This window comes from Coenobita brevimanus, chromosome 8, assembly GCF_032717465.1.
Source record: "Coenobita brevimanus isolate Jiangsu-jjx chromosome 8, ASM3271746v2, whole genome shotgun sequence".
Lineage (NCBI taxonomy): Eukaryota > Metazoa > Arthropoda > Malacostraca > Decapoda > Coenobitidae > Coenobita > Coenobita brevimanus.
The window spans coordinates 19,963,068-19,983,618 of NC_136961.1; the positions used below are offsets into that span (position 1 = coordinate 19,963,068).

The 20,551-nt window shown below is 41.5% G+C and overlaps 1 protein-coding gene across 1 annotated transcript in view; it reads right to left on the minus strand.

Moving 5' to 3' along the window:
* The window catches only part of LOC145406931 (glutamate receptor ionotropic, kainate 1-like), a 152,425-nt gene that overhangs the window by 69,012 nt on the left and 62,862 nt on the right, over positions 1 to 20,551 (minus strand). Inside the window, exon 2 of the mRNA XM_080278012.1 lies at positions 302 to 392. Coding sequence (XP_080134138.1) covers positions 302 to 392 — 91 coding nt within the window. The remainder of the gene's footprint in view (positions 1 to 301; positions 393 to 20,551) is intronic.

Below are 20,551 nucleotides of genomic sequence, written 5' to 3' on the forward strand. Positions count from 1 at the left end.
CCCGAATCACTCGCGTTTTGTTTGGCTGCACTGGTATTGCAAAGAATAAAGGAATTAACCGTGAGACGAGACGTGTGACGTCTTCCTCCTACATCTTTCTCATCGATGCATTACAGGTTTTTATTCGTCCATATCATATATAGTCTGCTGCTTCCAACAGTACTCCCTACATCTATGGATAGTATCTCAAGTATTTTTCAGTCTGTGTGTGTGTGTGTGTGTGTGTGTGTGTGTGTGTGTGTGTGTGTGTGTGTGTGTGTGTGTGTGTGCGTATGCTTATAAGAAACATGGCGGATCCCACCTCCTCTACAATGAGACGCATCATGCCAGTCCAGGACCCATTCTGCAGCAAATCGCCCCATTTCCGATCCGGAGGTCTTACGTAGGTGTATCTGAAGTGGAAAGTCATTAAGAGAATCTCTGTATTCTGTGCATTATAACCTATATCACAGACAAAGAAAATTAAAGACATATTTGTTCCCTAGTCTGATTGCCATATTTGCCGAATGTCTGATATTTATGCCTTAATTATACCGTACAAAAGATGCTAGTCATATTCTACAGCGAATTTCAAAGGTATAACCACGACAAAAATTTCGCTGACACCATCTGCTGGTTGTGGTAACGGAAAGTGCTAAAAAAAAAAACTATTTTTACGGTATGTAGCGATTAGCAGAGGAGTATGAGAGGGAAAGAAACTCTTCAAAAGAAAGATGGAGGCAAGACAATACTGGCGTAAGAAGTGTAAAAAAAAAAAAAAATGTGTCCATGGGTGTGCATTATACTGTAATCAAAGTAATACAATTTGTGTTAATTCAATAGTATAAGTCAAAAAGTACAAGGAATGATTGAAGAAAACTGTTATTAATGAAAACAAAATTAATGATAAATACACATTCTATAATTTCCATTGAAACTAATATGTCTTATATTAATTTTGTCAGTGTCATATCCAAGAATCTATGGCCTAAGTGCTTGGGAATTCACATGCAAATTCAAGATGTGCTCATCCTAAAGTGCGGGAATATACAGGACTGCTATATGCAGTAACGTCCTTTATTCCCCGCCTCATTGTTCAAACGAAGGGGACGTGTGTTACACTGGTGTTAACATATTTCTCATGTCCCATTTTGGAAAAAAAAAAAATCATGAGCTGCGTTTTCTTTGTCGCTTTCCATATCTCCCACAAACGTGTCATAAGCGGTATCGTCAATAATGCCATTACACCAACAGAGAAAGAGGGAAAGCGAGTGGAACGGTTGGATAAAATGAGAAGAGGAGCTGATGAGATGAAAAGCCTTCGATTCCACCCATTTCAAAAGTACTCTTGTCCTCCTCATCCCTCTCCCCTGCAAATGAAAGTTGAATTCCTTATAACTAAACAAATTAAACCCCTGTGTAAAGGCCCCAACTTGCACCTAGATGTCATCACTGTCGGCTCAATGAATCACATATTATCGTTGCATGCCGTAAAAGTAGAATATTAAGGAAAACAGATAAAGCTCACAGAGTCAGTAGTTCTGCATTAGGGAAAAAGCTTTGGTGATGTTTTCACTAGTGCTGTTGGACAGAAAGTGGCGGTAGTGCCGCGAAGCCACTTCCAACAGTTTAATAATTGTGAACCAAGCTCGGATGACGAAGAGGAAGGGGGCGTGGCTAACAAAGACATCCAGTTGGAATGGACAGCAGAGCCAAAGCAAATGTTTCACAAAACTAATAAAATAGGGTGACCTAGAATCTGAGAATAATGCAAGAAGTTCCCTAATGGAGTATCCCTGATGAAAACCATCCTCGCAGACAGTAACAAGGTTATGAAAGAAAAAACGCATCAAAATCATCCTATAACGGAGGAAATCATTGATATGAAAGCTACAAGATTTCAGTAAATGGGAAATTGGTAATTGGAAGCATCAACGCTCTATAGATAGGCTTAATTGATGCAAAGTTCTAGCGAGAAGATAAAGTAAAAGTAGATGTGTTTGTTCTTCGACATCACATTGTGGATTTCTCATGTGTCCAAGCTGGATGCACATCAGGATGGTTATGAGTAATGCTTTTGAGCTGAATCAGATTATAACATAATAAATGGAACTTCCAACAGTTCTGTTATATGGCACTAAAAAGCCTTTAACCCGCCCCGTCCCGTCGACGTATGGGTATGTTGCAACATTTTGCATTTGCCAGTCCCGTCGACGTACTGGTACGTCGTGCAATTGCAAGGTCCCTAATTTGCACAATTTTCAATTTTTGCGTATGATTTTTCGTACATATACACGGGACACCTTCCTCATTCCTTTTCAAGATGCCAAACAGGGACAATGCCTTACACCGCATAACCTCCCCCCCTCCCCCTCTCATACCATTGTCTCGGCAATTCACCTGTTACCAGTGACCTGGCCAGTAAAGACATTCAGGGCCAGAGTGATTCCCCAATCGATGAAAATGTGGAGGACAAAGTTTACATAGCATTAGAGGAAGAAACAGTCAGAAATAATGATCAGGTAATGTGGCAAAAGAAGGTCAGGTATGGTGATGAGTTAGTGAGTGAAACAATGCTTATAATGCCTATATTACTGTTTGAAAACCAATATACTCTCGTACTACATGTAAATTCGTACCAAGTAAATAAATAAATACCGTTTATGAGTGGTGTGAAATAATTACGCTCCCATAGAACTCGTTTTCTTTGGTGCCAGACTGTTAGAAAACCCAGTCAGGTAAGGAGGTTCTGATACCTGGATCGAGTATTTTAAACCTCAGGTGAGCGATTTCTCTAAGATTTTTCGATGTTTCTCAACAAAAGCAGAGGTTTTAGCCAAAAAAAAAATTTTCGAAAATACCTCGGGATTGGGGGATGTCAGAGGTGCGAAATAGCTCGGGACGTGACGGGTTAAAGTTATCGTACTACAATGTAAATCAGTATCTGCTTGCAAGAATAAATTGCATATGAAAAGATACAGTTTGAGTGTTGTGTTTTAGCACTCTGTACTCATTTCACGTACCTATGTGAAAGGATACCGCTGTGTGAAAGGTTGAAGCTGTTAAATGACTTAGTGTGTCATATATCCCATTCTTGTTGCTGCAGTGTTGTGGCAGGTAGAATGAAATACTACTTCATGGCTGTATTTAATACAATTGCTCAGCCGGTACAGGGTGAAGACACTTGAAAAAGTATATGTACTTAAACCTAACATATAAAAAAATAAATGACTGAAACAAATGCGAATCAATGCTGTACTGAGATTCCACTACATAATAGTATTGGAAATACAATAAAGAATTGGACCCTAGGAAGTCATAAGAGAATATATATGTGTTAAAGGGTAACTTAGATATATAACACTTCCTTCTCCCTTAAAGGTAAGTAAGGACATTTCTATAGCACCAACATGAAGTGCTATATAAAGATACAAAAATACATTTAACCTACATAATGGAATATGACCAAGCATCATTTACATACTACTACTTTACAAGTCTAATCTCTCAGGAGGTAATCCTCTAGTTGCCCTATCAGGAAGAACTCTGCGTGCGACAGGGCCTAGGGGTGAGAGCACTGTGGGTTGTACTAATTGTTCATCATTGCTGGAAGGAACTGACTCTCGTGTACTGTTATGATTTGCAGATGAGTTTTGCTCTACTGATGAATTTTGTGTCTGATCAGTCCAAGATGGTTTCAATTGATCAATAAGTCTCTTTGTTACACTACCATTGACGTTGACATCATAGTGCATATTGCCCACTTGTCGTGTAATGGTTTCTGTTACCCACTTGTTCGGTGTATTGTATGATCTAACCATTACTGGAGATGAAGGTTTGAATTCTCTTACTTTACCTTGATGTTGCAGTTGCTTGCAGCCTTTGCTTTGTTGTTCACTAAGGAAATCTGGTAACATCAAGTCTAATTTGGTTCTAATTCTCCTTCCCATCAAAAGAAGAGATGGTGACATACCCGTTGTTGCATGCGGAGAAATCCTGTAAGTTAATAGAAACTTGCTGATATTAGAATGCACATTTGAATTGTTCGCATTTGTACACTTCATGTGCTGTTTGAATGTCTGTACAAATCGTTCAGCTTCCCATTTGTGGCAGGATGGTATAGTGCTGATTGTATGTGCTGAATACCATTGACTGTTAAAAAATCTTTGAATTCAAGTGAACAAAACTGTGGACCATTGTCTGATACAATGCGTTCTAATAAACCATGTATTGCAAAGATTTGCATCAGTGCCCTAATTGTGCTAGTTGATGTACTGTAGTTGATTGCATTGGAATGATTTCGGGCCATTGACTATAAGCATCTACAACAATTAAGTATGAGTATCCTAGAAAGGGACCTGCATAGTCAAAGTGCAGTCGGCATGCACATCTAGGATATTCCCACGGATGAAAACGAGTTGGTTTGGGATCATTTTGATGGATAGCACATGACGGACATTGTTTTATATACATCTCAATTTCCCTACCCATTCCTGGCCACCATATGTAAGTTCTAGCTACCGATTTTGCTCTGACAATGCCTTGGTGGTCAGTCTGTAATTCTGCAAGAACCTGTTCTCTAAGCTGTTTAGGAACAACTACTCTTGATCCACGCAATATGCAGTCTTGTTCTACATTGAGTTCTGACCATACTGCCACATATGGTTTACATTCTTTACATGTCAGCAATGAATCTCTTCCATTAACTAGACCGTGCAGTACCTTTGACAGTGTAGGATCTTGTTTTGTGTTTTGCGCTATGTGTTTAGCTGTGATGGGTAAGTTATAGCTATCTATCAGCAGAATACTGACATCATGATCATCAGGCGCTTTATCTACTGGTAAGCGAGATAATGCATCTGTGTTTCCCATTTTAGTTGTAGGTCTGTACTCCAATGTGTAACTGTATGCGCCCAGTGTGATAGCCCAGCGCTGCAGTCTAGCAGCCACTAAAGTTGGTAGACCTGCCTTTGGACCAACAATAGCTAACAATGGCTTGTGATCTGTGACTAATTTGAATTCTTTTCTGCCATACGAGTATATGTGGAACTTTTTGACACCATATACAAGTGCAAGACCTTCTTTCTCGATCTGCGAGTAATTTCTTTCTGCCTTGTTAAGGATTCTTGATGCATGAGCAATTGGCTTTTCTGTACAATCTGGCATTTCATGAGTTAAAACTGCTCCTACTCCTACTTGTGAGGCATCACAGCTTAGTTTTACTGGCAAGTCCATTCTGAAATGTGTCAAGAAGTTTGGTGAAGTTATTTCTGCTTTGATTTTCTCAAAAGATTTTTTACAGTCCTCTGTCCAGTTCCATTCTACAGCTTTGTTAAGCAGTTGATATAAGGGTTCTGCAATGGTAGCTAAATTCCTAATAAACCTTCCATAAAATGTTACAAGACCTAAAAATGATTGTAGTTCCTTTACATTTTCAGGCACTTTTGCTGACCGAACTGCTCTAACCCTGTCATTAGTTTTGTGAATGCCTTGTCCATTCATAATGAAACCCAAGTATTCAATAGATGGAACATGGAACTAACATTTAGTCCTGTGAATTTTTATGCCATTGTCTTGGATGCGTCTTAAAACTGCTGTTAGTCTTGCCTGATGCTCTATTTTGTCCTTGCCTGCAATTAGTATGTCATCTATGAAACAAAATACACCAGGTAGTCCATTGAAGATTTTGTCCATAGTCTGTTGCCATACTGCAGGGCTACTGGCTACACCATATGGCAGTCTCTTAGGGCGAAATAAACCTGAATGTGTGTTTATGGTGCAGTATTCCTGTGATTTGTCATCCATGACTAACTGCTGAAAAGCTTGTTTCATGTCAATCTTTGAAAAAAACTTTGCACTTCCCTAGAGCTGAAAATATGTCTGAGGGGTTAGGCAGAGGGTGTTGGGCTACCTGCAGTTGTGGATTTAATGTGACTTTGTAATCTCCACACAAGCAAACGCCACCGCCTTTTTTGGATACTGGTACTAACGGTGTTCCCCAAACAGAGTATGTTACCCTTTCCTATGTTCCTTCTGACTCTAGTCTACTGATTTCCTGCTCTACTGATGCCTTCAAAGCATATGGGATAGCTCTAGGTGCACAAAACTTAGGTGTTGCATCTGCTTTGAGTGCTAATGATGCTTTGACATTTTTTACTGTATCATGTCCTTCGCTGAAAATTTCTATGAATTGTGATAAGGTCTCATCCAAGGAAACTACTGATTTACGTTCAATCTTCAAAACATTCAAGATCTTTGTGCAGTTCAACTTAATATGTTTTAGCCAGTCTAAACCCATTAGTGTCTGACCTTGACCCTTCACAATGGCGATGGACAAATCTGCTGTTTGTTGATTATCTATCTATCAATCTATATACCTAGGCTGCTTCCCCCAAGGAAAGGGAGGTAGCCGAGACAGGACAACTCACTCTCCATTTACTCATCCATTCAAACACATTCATTCGCATCTTAGCCCCAAAGGGGAGAACGGACAGATCCTCACCGCATCACACCGCACGAGGGTCAACTGCGCAATGCAAGCAGTGACATCCACAGCAGGGCCCTACAGCAGAACTGGTTTACCCCTGCCACATCATAACAGACCCATCCCCTTGCCTGCACCTGACCTGATCAGCTGATCAGACCAAATGCGGGAGAATATCCCCTCAGGGCTGCGTCATCACTTATTCATTCACAATTTCTCTCCATTTATTTCTGTCACGCACAGCCACTCTTCCTTGCTCAACAGACATCCCTCTCGCATCCAGCGCTCTCTTCACACTGTCCATCCATCCTATTCGTGGTCTTCCTCTCAGTCGTACACCTCTCACATCAGATCTAGTTATCTTTTTCACCAATCGCTCATTATCCATTCTCTCCATATGCCCAAACCATTGCAACACCCTCTGCTCAACTCTACCAGCCATCTCCCGAACAACTCCAGTTCTCCTTCGCACTTCATCATTTCGCACTCGATCCATACGAGTCACTCCACACATACTCCTCAGACATCTCATCTCCTTTACATTCAAACTTTTCCTCTCTGCTACACCCATATTCCATGTTTCAGCCCCATATAACGCAGTCGGTACCACAACACCCTCATACAGCCTTCTCTTTACATCCATTCTAAGTGAACGACATTTAAACACTTTTTTCATTCCTCCCAGCACCTTTCCTACTTCATTTATTCTAAACTTCACTTCTGCATCTATTCTTCCATCCACAGCAACATGTGACCCTAGATATTTAAAACAATCTACCTCCTCAAGCAACTCACCATTCAAAACTATATTCATCCCCCTACCATCTATCAACCTCGTACACTTCATCACTTTACTCTTATTCTCATTTACTTTCAATTTCCTCCTTTCACACACCCTTCCAAACTCCTCTATCAACTGTCTCAATCTCTCCTCTGAATCAGTCACCAGTGCAGTATCATCTGCAAACAGCAGCTGCTTCAGATTCCACTCTCCTCAGACCACCTAAAACTCTTGCATTCACCTCCCTTACAGCACCATCCATGTAAATATTAAACAACCAAGGCGACATCACACATCCCTGTCGCAGCCCCACTCTCACGGGAAACCAATCACTCACAGCATATCCCACTCTTACACACACTCTACTATTTACATAAAAACTTTTCACCCCTTTTAGTAACCTACCATTAAGTCCATACAATCTTAAAACAGTCCACAAAGCCTCCCTATCAATTCTATCATACGCTTTCTCTAAATCCATAAATGCCCAAAACACGTCCTTGCCTTTCGCTAAATACTTTTCACACACTTGTCTCACAGCAAACACCTGATCAACGCATCCCCTCCCTCTCCTAAAGCCACACTGCTCATCACTAATCACTCCCTCTGTACCCTCTCTAACTCTCATAATTAACACTCTACCATACACTTTACCTACAACACTCAACAGACTTATACCCCTAAAGCTAGTACATTCATACTTATCACCCTTGCCTTTATACAACGGGACCACACAAGCACTTGCCCAGTCAATTGGCACCATACCTTTCTCAAAGCACACATTCAATAATCTTACTAACCAGTCAACAATAGTCACTCCACCACCCTTCAGGCATTCCACAGCACACCCATCCATACCTGCAGCTTTCCCTGTTTTCATCTCCTTTACTGCCTTCTCCACTTCCTCCTTCGTGATCAAAGAATCATTCAACTCTCCCAACACATTTATTCCTTGCACCCTTCTATCTGCCACAATCTCAGCCACCCTTTCCTCCTCTACATTTAACAATCTTTCAAAATACTCTGCCCATCTCTTCCTTACTGCATCCATCTCAATTAACATCCTTCCATCCTCTGCTTTTACTCGTTCTTCCTTCCCAGACTCTCCCTTTTGCACCCTTTTCACCTCCTTCCAAAACATTTTCTTATTCTGTTGAAAATTCTCTGTCAGCCGCCTACCCCACCTCTCATCTGCTGCCATTTTAGCATCACGCACAGCCCTTCTCGCTCTATTCCTCTTTTCCTTATACCTTTCATATGACATCTCATCCTTCCTCTGCAGCCACACTTCATATGCACGTCTCTTCTCAGCCACAGCCATACTTACTTCCTCGCACCACCATTCACTTCCTTTTCTTACACCACCACCCACACGTCTCACACCACACACCTCTTCTGCATGCCCCACCACAGCACTCTTAAACAACTGCCATTCCTCCTCCACACTGCCATTTTCCCGATCTTTCACTGCGTTCCACTCATCTTTCAATTTCTCCTGATACTCTATCTTTTTCTCTCTTTTATCCAACTCACTCACTTTCAAAACCTCCCTGCCACACCTAACCCTCCAAGTTCTCACCCATCTCTTACCTACTCTTAACTTTCCCTCCACCAGGTAGTGGTCAGACATACCTCCACCCTCCCCTCTCAGAACTCTCACATCCAACAATCTTCCTATTACATTCCTAGACACAACCACATAGTCCATCAAGGCTCTATCAACAACCCTTCCACCCTCCTGTCTCACCCATGTATACTTATAAATATCTTTCTTCTCAAACAGCGTATTCCCAATCACCATCTCTCGCTCAACACACATCGCTATCATTCGTTCCCCATTTTCATTTCTTCCAGGCACACCATGCATACCAACTACGCCTTCAACTGCTACATTTCCCACTCTAGCATTCAGATTTCCCATCATTACCACATTCACATTCGCTCCAAAACTCTGCAGACACTCATCAACATCATTCCAGAAAGACTCCCTCTCTTGTTCATCCCTTTCACTACCAGGCCCATATGCACTCACAAACACCCACAACTCACGTTCAAATTTCACTTTCACCCACATCAGTCTCGATGACACCTCCTTCCATTCAATCACACACTGCTGTACTTCCGGACTCACTAACAAGGCCACACCTTCTCTTGCCCTTCCTCTATCAACACCTGACAATCTTCCATTCACACTTCCAAACATAGATTCCCCCTTCCCTTTCATTTTCGTTTCACTCAAAGCTAACACATCCAACTTTCTTCTCACAAACATTCTCCCAATCTCCTCCCTTTTAGCCTCAATTGTACTACATCCACGCACATTCATAGACCCAATCTTCAGGGTACGGGGATAACACCATCCCCCGTCCCTTTCTCTGGCCTGTCTCTTTTTAGGAACTAAAAAACAGAGGAGGGGGTTCCTAGTCCCCTCACCCCGCCCCTTTTAGTCGCCTTTTACGACACGCAGGGAATACGGTGGCAGTATTCTTCCTAACACAACCCGGCCTCAGAGTAGTAGCACCACCCCATAGTGCGGCCAGGTTGTGTCCCCCCCGCCACAGGGGGGGACACAACCTGGGGGGGACATAGGGCTCTATGGACAAACCAGGAATACTGCGTGCCTCCTGTTCTGACATTACTGATACATCTGCAGCTGTGTCAACCTGCATGACAACTGGCTTATCATTTATAATGACCGTTACCATCATTCTCTTTTCATTTCTGCTGAGAGAATTGATCTGGAAAGCAAATTCCTGTTCAATCACATCTGATAATTGAGATTCATCTATGGTTGAGGCTGAATTAATGTGTTGTTCTGTTTTAAGGAAGCTACACATAGTACTACAATCGTTACACTGTTTGTCGGTGGCAGGACATTTTGTTCTGTCATTGGGATGATGACCTGCCCTACCATATCTGTAACAGCTGCGAGACTTAGGTTGCTGTCCTTTCCCCTTATGCTGTGAAGGCTGGCTATCATGCACTTTATTAGACATAGATGTAGGCTGTTTAACCTCAGATTTCCTTTGTGTCTTTGTGTTGTTACCTGTTTGCCACTGTTTCTGTGGTTTTTTGGAGTTTGTTGATAATTTGTTAATGTGAGCCTGAGCACTGTTGTGTACCTTGCCCTCAATGACTTGAGCCTGGATATTAGATGCTTCTAACACTCTAGCAATTTCTAGTACCTTGTCTAGAGTTAGTTTTTTTTTCCTGGAGCAACTTTTTCTTCAATTCATGTGAACTACATTTTGCTATGACCTGATAAATTATGACATCATCGGGATCAGCAAACTCACAAGAATTAACTAAATGCTTGAGTTTAGTCACAAATGCATAAATTTTCTCATTAGCTTTATTAACACACTGACTAAACAAGAAACGTTCATACCTAATGTTGGCTTCAGGTGTGAAATAATCGTTGAGGTAAGTTTTAAGGTCACCATAAGCCTCACCTGCGGGGGTCAAAGTGGCAAAAATTACCTGTACCTCCAATCCAGCAATGTGCAGCAACAATGCAGCCTTCTGGTCTTCCTTAGTTACCCCTGTAGCCCTGAGGTAAATTTCAAAGGAAGATAACCACTTCTTCCACCTCTGTGCCACAGAAGATGGATCCTCTTGTACCGAGAACGCCTTGGGAGCTGGAACATCCGGGACCATTGTGATGGTGGGGTGGGTGACTGCTCCTTGGGGTAAGTCGTCTGCCTGGGACGTTTCACCACTCGTCACCAATCTGTTGTGTTTTACCACTCCGTGCTCATTTCACGTACCTGTGTGAAAGGATAACGCTGTATGAAACGTTGGAGCTGTTAATGACTTAGTGTGTCATATATCCCATTCTCGTCGCCAATCTGTTGTGTTTTACCACTCTGTACTCATTTCACGTACCTGTGTGAAAGGATACCGATGTGTGAAAGGTTGGAGCTGTTATATGACTTAGTGTGTCATATATCTCATTCTCTTTGCTGCAGCGTTCTGGCAGGTAGAATGAAATACTACTTCATGGCTGTGTTTGATACAATTGCTCAGCCGGTACAGGGTGAAGACGCTTGAAAAAGTATGTGTACTTAAACCTAACATATAAACAATAAATGACTGAAACAAATGCACATCAATGCTGTAATGAGATTCCACTACATAACAGCATTGGTAATACAATAAAGAATTGGATCCTAGGAAGTCATAAGAGAATATATATGTGTTAAAGCGTAACTTAATATATAACATTGGGAAAAGAATAATTAGTACAAAATGTGGAGGAAGTCCGCCACCTCCTGAAAATTAAAATTGTCCGACAGCTAGGGAGAGGTATTGTACCTCCAAGCATTGAAGATATATGTCCATGGAGAAACTTTTTATGCAAGTCCCCCTGACTCGGACACTTGGCCAGCAAGTGGTGGACTGTAAGGGGAACCAGGCAATCATCATAATATGAATGAACCCCGGGATACATTAGGAGCCCTCGAGTGAGCTGTAAATGCCCAATGGGAAGCCAGGCAACAGCCCCCTTTAATCACTGAGGCATGATGGAGAAGGAAAGCTCTTGGCAAAAACATCCTCTGAAAAATTGCCTTTATTTTATGATTAACCCGCCCTGTCCCGTCCGATTTTCCACCACTGACTCCCCCCAATCCTGACCAATTTTGGAAAAAAAATTTTTTGGCTCAAATCTCCGCTTTTGGTGAGAAACATCGAAAATTCATAGAGAAATCGCACACCTGAGGTTTAAAATACTCATTACAGGTAGCAGTACCCCTTACCTTACTGGGTTTTCTATCAGGCTGGCTCCAAAGAAAACGAGTTCTATGGGAGGGTAACTATTCTACACCACTCATAAACAGTATTTATTTATTTATTTGGTATGAATTTATATGTAGTATGAGAGTATATTAGTTTTCAAACAGTAATATAGGCAATATAAGCATTGTTTCACTCACTAACACATCAACATACCTGACTTTGTTTGGCAACATTACCTGATCATCATTTCTGACCGTTTTTTCCTCTAATGCTACGTAAATTTTGTCCTCCACATTGTCATCGATTGGAGAATCACTCTGGCCGTGAATGTCTTTATTGGCCAGGTCACTGGTAACAGGTGAATTGCAGAGACAATGGTGTGCGAAGGGGGGGAGGTCATGTGGGGTAAGGCATTGTCCCTGCCTAGCATATTGTAGAGGAAGGTGTCCTGTGTATACGTACCAAAAATCATGCGCGAAAATTGAAAATTATGCAAATTATGAACCTTACAATTGCGCGACGTACCAGTACGTCGACGGGTCTAGCTGTGACAAAACGTTGCGACGTACCCATACGTTGATGGGACCTCGGGTTAAGAACAGTATAAAATTGTCCTTGCCAACAGGTACGAACAGCAGACTTCAACAGTGATAGTCATATCGGTTGAAGGAAGTGAGTAGTCAGCAGGAAGACTTTCTTGATCACAGGATTTGGGATACAATCCAAACCCTGCACCAGTGTCTGACATTAAACTATCTGAATATACAGGGATGGTGCCTGTGTGAATAGACCAATGTTTAGTAATAACTGATGGAGAGCTTGGAAAGAGAATGAAGACTTACTGACTTCAAAATCTCTATGAAACTACACACCCAGAAATAACCACAGAGAATTCCTACCAAGCCAGACTGTGCAGACAAGCACCGCAGACAGATCCAAGTCCTCGTTATTTGCCCTACTCTGTGGCCAAAACGCTGTGGAATGCTAGGACGAGAATCACAATACTAAAACAAATGATTGCTACGATGCACAAATACTGTAAGTGTAAGTGAGTCTGACATTCGTTTCACAAAGTTCCAGCAATGAATGATAACTTCTGCTGCAGATCTAAAGGAATCACGCCAGCCCCAGTCGACAAGCTAGGAATCAGAGAGGACCTAAAATCACCAGTAGCAACTCGCAAATCAGCATGATGCACAGGATTGAGAGCACTAGCCTTGTTATGATACCAGAAGAGTACACCCGAATGCACAAGTTTCTCCCCCCCCACCCCATAGTAGCCGGTGTCGCGGCCAATGAGCGACCGGGCGATCGAACACCCCACACCCACCGCTCCTACCCCAAACAGTGACACAATGTCATGGTGTATATGATTGACCCAGATTCAGTCATATACATGATGAAGTTGTGTCACTGTTGTGACAAGAGGTCGGAATATTTTCGTTTATGCAGAGAGTTTGTGGTTCGACAGAGCCGATCCCTGATTCGTTTCGTTCATCCAATAATGACAGGAACATAAACCTTATGTGTTTATAATGTAAGACTTAAATTGCAAAGTTAATATGAATTAATGGACGTCCAAAACCACCCACAAACTGTGTTAACAATAAACAACCGTAGTCCTTGTAACACAAAGTCCAACTTGCAGTGTATATGTCACAGAACACCTTACAAAAGGATGATATACTGTAGTTGGCAGGTATACCAAAGTATTGCATGATATTGATTTGTTGGTGCATTACACAGAGGTGTATGATAATATTAACATCGTCAATACCTGACAGATCATTTCATCATTATCTTAGTTAATGTTGGTTAACAAAGGGGGGGAATGGGGGACGAGAGGATAAAAGAGACATTTTGTGGAGACAGGAACCCAGAGAGTAGGGTGGTGGAGGTGGGAGCCAGAATGAATGAGAAAAAACACATATTTCAACAGATGTTGTTCACTACATTATACTTATTTGTGACATTATAATACAGGATGTAAGTATATAGGCAATAACACATTGTAGGTCTTCTTTCCCATATGTTGTGGATAACAGCACAATATTACTCAGTAAATGCCTTTAAATAATAACACATAATACATTGTAGGTCTTCTTTCATTTTCGTGCCTTTTCGCATTTGTTGTAGATAACAGCACAGTATTACTCATTAAATGCTTTTAAATACTTACCCCTACTGGTTCTGATTGTCCATAAAAACAATCGTGACATTGTAACATCACCAGTTGTGGCCGTTCCACATCTATCCAACAACGCTTACACTGGGGTTGGGGAGGGGTGGTGGGTGTGTAGTGTTCGATTGCCTGGTCGCTCACTGGTCGCGATTCCGGCTACCAGAGGGGGGGGGAGAAACTTGTGCTTTTGGATGTACATCTCGCAACCATAGGCATGATTAGATCGCAATATGGCTTGGTAAGGGTGTAGGACTGTCTTCCGGTCAGCACCCCACGAGGTGTGAGTCAGTACCTTCAACAAATTCATTGTCTGCATACAAGACACTCTCAGCAGTTTTGAATGTAATTCCCAAATCAGCTGGCAGTCAAACACTAGGCCAAGAAACTTGTCTCTGCAACACACTGGAGCTGGTACCCTCTCAAACACAAGTCAGAGTCTCGGTAAACTCTCCTGACCCTACAAAAGTGCATTAGCTACAGCTTCTGCCTGAAGGTAAACAGAAACCACTCCAGTCCACCCAAGTAGCGAGCCTGTTCATTTCTAGCTGCATTCGGTTCTTAAAAGACATGTATGGGCCAGCAAACCATATTTTGAAATATTTCACATAAAGGAAGAAAGACATTCCCTTCAGCAGGGAAGCTGTTATGCCAGTGATGTCAACAACAAGTAAAAGGTCACTTACAGTATACTTTCCTGTGGAAAACATTCCTTTGAGATTGAGGAGCCTGCACAGATTTGAAACCTGCAATGAAAAAGATGTCACGAAGTAACAGTAGCTTGTGGCAACGCAACCCAAAACTGTTAAGCTAAATCAGCATTGCATAGCCCTTCAAGTAAAATAATGCAACCAGAATAGCGTATCTAGACGCAAAAGCCTCACAGTTTGGTAATTCAGGCTCAAGAAGTCTGTCAGTTAAACATCTCATCCTACAACACCCACTCTATGACAGAGAGAACATATTCTTCTCTAGATAATATTCGTTTTGCTAACTATTTTTTCAAAATGTTTACACATACAGATGTCAAAGAAATGGAACGATAACGAGCAACATTAGGTGATTGTTACCTGGCTTAGGAAACGTGACGACTATGCTAATATTCCAAGTAGTATGTAATATACCTTCACTTCACATTCTGTTCTAAAGATATAATAAAAAAAGGAGAGATTTACACGGTGAATGGTAATCATTGCGTCATAAATGTCAGAACAGAGGATTAAGCAGCCGGAGAACAGCTCTTATACATTATAGGGTTCCTCTCTGCCACTAGTTTGAAGGGAAATAAATACCAGCCATTTCCTGTTGCCGCTGGAAGTAACTAAATAGCTTAGAGGAATCAGTACATGAGAATTTGTCAAAGATTCCCACTAAGGCAGAAGGGATTTCCAAGGCACTGGATACAGAAAGGTCCCTGAACATTCTGTACGAGGGGAAGAGAAGGCAAATGCTTGCCTTTTAGTTTCATCACCCTCATCCTGACTGAAGGTAAAGGAATAGATGAAGTGATAGTTAAGGTGCAGGTTCTCCATGAGGTTACGAATTGATTTCTGTTATGAACTTTGAAAAAGCTCCTTATCAAAACACACTTTTCTTTCCACCAAGGCACAGGTCTCTTGCAGAACTTGCCAGGTATTCGATGAATAGAAGAAATACCAGTTGGACATACAGTAGATGTGAAATGCAGGTCTGCATCATCAACACTCTGAAAGTCATGAACGCTGCAGACAAGACAACAATTTTCTAAAAATATTTCCATTTATATTCATCCAAACACCTTTGCTTAACACACTCCAGTAGAAGAGAATTGTACGTTTTGATCACAGTTGAGTACCCACCCAATTCCAGACTCTTTCCTCTAGTGGGGCTGGTGGAGCCTCAGGGTCGGCTTATTTATTTTTTTTAAATGCAAGGAAGATGGAACCAAAGGCCAGGAGCTCGCAAACCTTTCCTTCCAAGAAAAAACATAAATGATACAAAAGAAAGCCAAAGTCAAGATCCATTCATTTCGAGTTGCCTGGACACACTGTGTTTGAAAGACTGGAGATCATAGGAAGTAGGAAATACAGACAGAGGGAGACAGTTGCAGAGTTGATCTGTTGCATAAATGAAGGACTGGGAGTAATGGTTAACTCTTGCATTAGAGAGTTGGACAGTAAAGGGATGAGAGTTTGTTGCTAGATGCAAGCAGACAGTTCAAAGGAGCAGTGACCATTGAAGTAGCAATAGAAAAGAGATATCCAGTTTAGTTGGCCCTGTTTTCCTGCTGCCAGCCTGATTAATTTTGTCCCGACCTATTTTATTCTCTTAGATCTTCTGCCTCTTCTTCCACTGTGATATCTTTGGTGTAAATATTCTGGATATTTACATGTTTCATATAATTCCTTACTGTGTGGAGGGAAAAAAAGGACATCATAGAATTCATGTTCGAGGCCACTTGTGGAGGATGTAGGGGGATTGACACCCGAGGATGTTCAGACCAGATGGGGATTTATGAGCCTAGCTTTGTAGAATTCTCAAAGGCTGAATAATTTCTAGGGAGCGGTCCATCGGTTCCAGGGAGGTCCGCTCCTGGGATAGGACTCCTGGCTTACGGCCAGATGCCTGTTATTACACCGTAGATTAGGAAGTGGATATCTGGGAGTCAGGTCATCATAGCAGTTCCTGTAGCTGTTTTAATATCAAAAGTATATGAAGTCCCGTCACTTAGCCCAATCGATAATAAAATGCATTAGATGACGTCTTCCATGTCCCTGGTTAATGTTCCCAATCTTCAGTTGCCTCCTTCCTGGTGGCCATATTGGATCCGTAAGTGCCTGTAAACCATTGCTCGGCTGCTGCTCGTCGGTTAAGCCAGCAACCTACTCAGCCATCAGCAGGTGTTATGATGAGCCCATCTCCATTGTAAAGTTTACTGTTGCTCGTAGTACTGGTGACTGGGATCTGCGTCAGCAAATATTTTCCAGGTGATCTGTGATCCTGTTCAGGCATGTGGTGCTACTGCTAAGGTTGTCTCCCAGGCTGATGGCAGCTTACTGTATGAGGTTAATAATGCTACCATGAGTGAGCGCCTTCAGGGAATTTTTGAGGCTGAAAGTCTCCCTGTCTTATGCTGCCCTCATGCTTCTCTAAATCTGTCCCGTGGCGTACTTTATACCAGGGAACTTCTAGACTATAGCGAGGAAGTACTCCAGAAGGAATTATTTAATCAATTTATGGTGAAAGTTGAACGTATCCATAAGAGAGTAAATGGCAACTTTTCTGGAAGATCCACCCTCATTCTTACACTTTACACAGTCCATCTACCTGATGCTTTGACAGCTGCTTGGCATCACTACAAGGTGAAACAATCTATAAAGTTGTCTCCACTCCCTAGTTTGTCACTTAGCGTTGCTATCCCTCTCACTTCCCAAGATGTGAACCTGAACACCACTGTGTGGGTTTCTGAAGCATTTGGAAGCGAGAAGTGGAGAGGAAGTGTGTGCTAGTGTAGGTGTCTGACTGCCCGGAAAGAATGAGGCAACAGTACATTAATTCTGTTAGGGGAGATGACAAATCAGATTAATACTTGAACAGGGCTTCTTTAGCTGAGTGTAATTAATCATCTGATTTTGAACAAAACATACTCAAGTGCTTCAAAGCTGATGACTGATTTCACCCCCTTCAGACTCATTATTATTATAATTATTATTATTATTATTATATCTATATACCTAGGCTGCTTCCCCCAGTGAAAGGGAGGTAGCTGAAATAGGATGACACACTCCCAGTTTACTCATTCACTCAAACACATTCATTCGCATCTTAGCCCCAAAGGGGGGAAAGGGACAGATCCTCACCACATCACACCACATGAGGGTCATCTGCGCAGTGCAATCAGTGACATCCGCAGCAGGGCCCGACAGCAGAGCTGGTTTACCCCTGCCACTTCATAATAGACCCATCCCCTTACCTGCACCTGACCTGATTAGCTGATCTGACCAAATGCGGGAGAATATCCCCTCAGGGATGTGTCATCATTTATTCATTCACAATTTCTCTCCATTTATATTCGTTGCGCACAGTCACTCTTCTTTGCTCAACAGACTTCTCTCTCACATCCAACGCTCTCTTCACACTGTCCATCCATCCTATTCGTGATCTCCCTTTCACATCAGATCTAGTTATGTTATTCATCAATCGCTCATTATCCATTCTTTCCATATGCCCAAACCATCGCAACACCCTCTGCTCAACTCTACCAGCCATCTCCCAAACAACTCCAGCTCTCCTTCGCACTTCATCATTTCTCATTCGGTCCATACGCGTCACTCCACACATACTCCTCAGACACCTCATCTCCATTACATTCAAACTTTTCATCTCTGCTACACCCATATTCCATGTTTCAGCCCCATATAATGCAGTCAGTACCACAAAACCCTCATGCAGCCTTCTCTTTACATCAGTTCTAAGCAAACGACATCTAAATGTAGTGCCACACATTTGATATTCATGTATGTGTTTAGTAGTACTGTAATTTTAAGTTAGATAGGGGGTAACCTGAATATTAGTCTATAAGTTCCTACCCTAAGTAGTAATTCATATATTAATAATTACTGTAGGGCTAACTCTATTTTTTATATGTATGTACCTCTGTATCTATGCAGTGGGTGATGTAATTGTGGATGTTGAGCTATGAGAATTCCTCAGTCAAGCCGAGTAATGAAAGACACATGCGAGCAGCTTATCCCCTCCCTTTATGCGTCATTGCCGGGCGCCGAGTTTAAACCTTAAACAGAGTAATGATGAATATACAATTCTTTCCGTAACCTAGTTGTGAAACGTTTGCTAATGAAGCTGCTAGAACCCAAATATGTAAGATTAGCAGTTCAAAAGGCCTAAATAATGTCATTTGTGAGGATTTAAAGTTCCGTTTATCTTGGCCGTCACTAGATGGCATGAGCTGCTTTCAGATTCAAATTGAAATAGTGATAGAATCAGTATCTAAATTAAGTAAGGAATAAATCCCAAATTTTCCCCAATTCAATCAAAAGTCCTGGTGTCATGGGTACACTGCTAAATAAATTGTAAAGAGAATTGAAACCCACCATATTTCAAAAACATAATCTCATTTGAGCTAGCAGTGGCGTCCTGTGGTGCCCGACAGGCCCCACTTGCTGCCCAGACATCGTGTGTAGCAGACGTTCGTTTAGGTGAGTCGTCCACATTTCTTCTTCCTCCCCCTCTTTTTCTTTGTTTAATCCTTACTTATTATGAACTATGAGAAGTAATATTGTTGAGAGTTTAACGTAGAGTGACTTGCTGCCCAGACATCGTGTGTAACAGACGTTCGTTTAGTCCCCAGACACCGGCGGCGAAGTCAAAGTGTGCACGAGGCCTCCTAGTGGTATTGCCCGTAGACTTTTTAAATACACATTTACACTACCCATGAAGTAATTTACAAACCGAAAGTAGTAGATATGTTATTAATGATCCTATCAAGTGAACTTTTTTTTGTAAATAAGGAATAGAAATATAAAAGTGATATGTTCTGTAACGGAAAGGAAAAATTCAAATTCATTAACTGTTCTCTTTCTTTAAAATTAGTTTATTAAAAAAAAATAATCAGGAGCGTGGAAGGGAACTTACTGATTGTGAGCAATAATGTGATATTTGAGTTGTACCTCGAGGCTAAACAAGCCCGAGTGATTGGGTGTTCCTGGTGATTGTATTTCTTTTTTTTTTTTAATTATTCCTCGAGGCTAGACAGGCCCGAGAGATTATGTATTTCTAGTGACTATATAACATTGTTAATGATGAACTGAAAATAATATTGACTTGGTGTGGGAATCAAGAGAAGTACACGAGGAGAATATATTATATGGGTGAAAGATGAACACAAATAATCATTCTTATTGATTCGAGGCTATGCCAGCCCGAACAGACAGTTCATACCCGTAAAAGTGTCCCTGTCTTGAGGCCATTGATGAGCCCAAGAGTAACGGCCAAAAAAGAAAGTAAAGTACAACTACTCCATACCTCGCGTGTATCAAATGGTTTCGTCTGGTAATAATGTTAGAGGAATGATCACCCAAAAGCCTTAGTAACCTTTACAATCTTCTCATACTAAAAAGGGTCATGTAATTAAAAATGTTGTTGTGGAAATTAACAATTATTAAAGTAAAGTATATAGCATTTTCTTTTCTTAGTATACCTAATCAAGGAAATTATGTCCTCAAGCCAAATTCACTCCCCTTCCAATTCAAGATTCCTTCGCTGAGGGAACGACAACCACCTGAGGTACCAACTAAATCTAAACCTCGGCCAAAAACTACAAACGCTACCACAATTCATTCTTTTCATAAATATTTACCATCCACTATATTAAGTCGAGTACCACTTGTATATC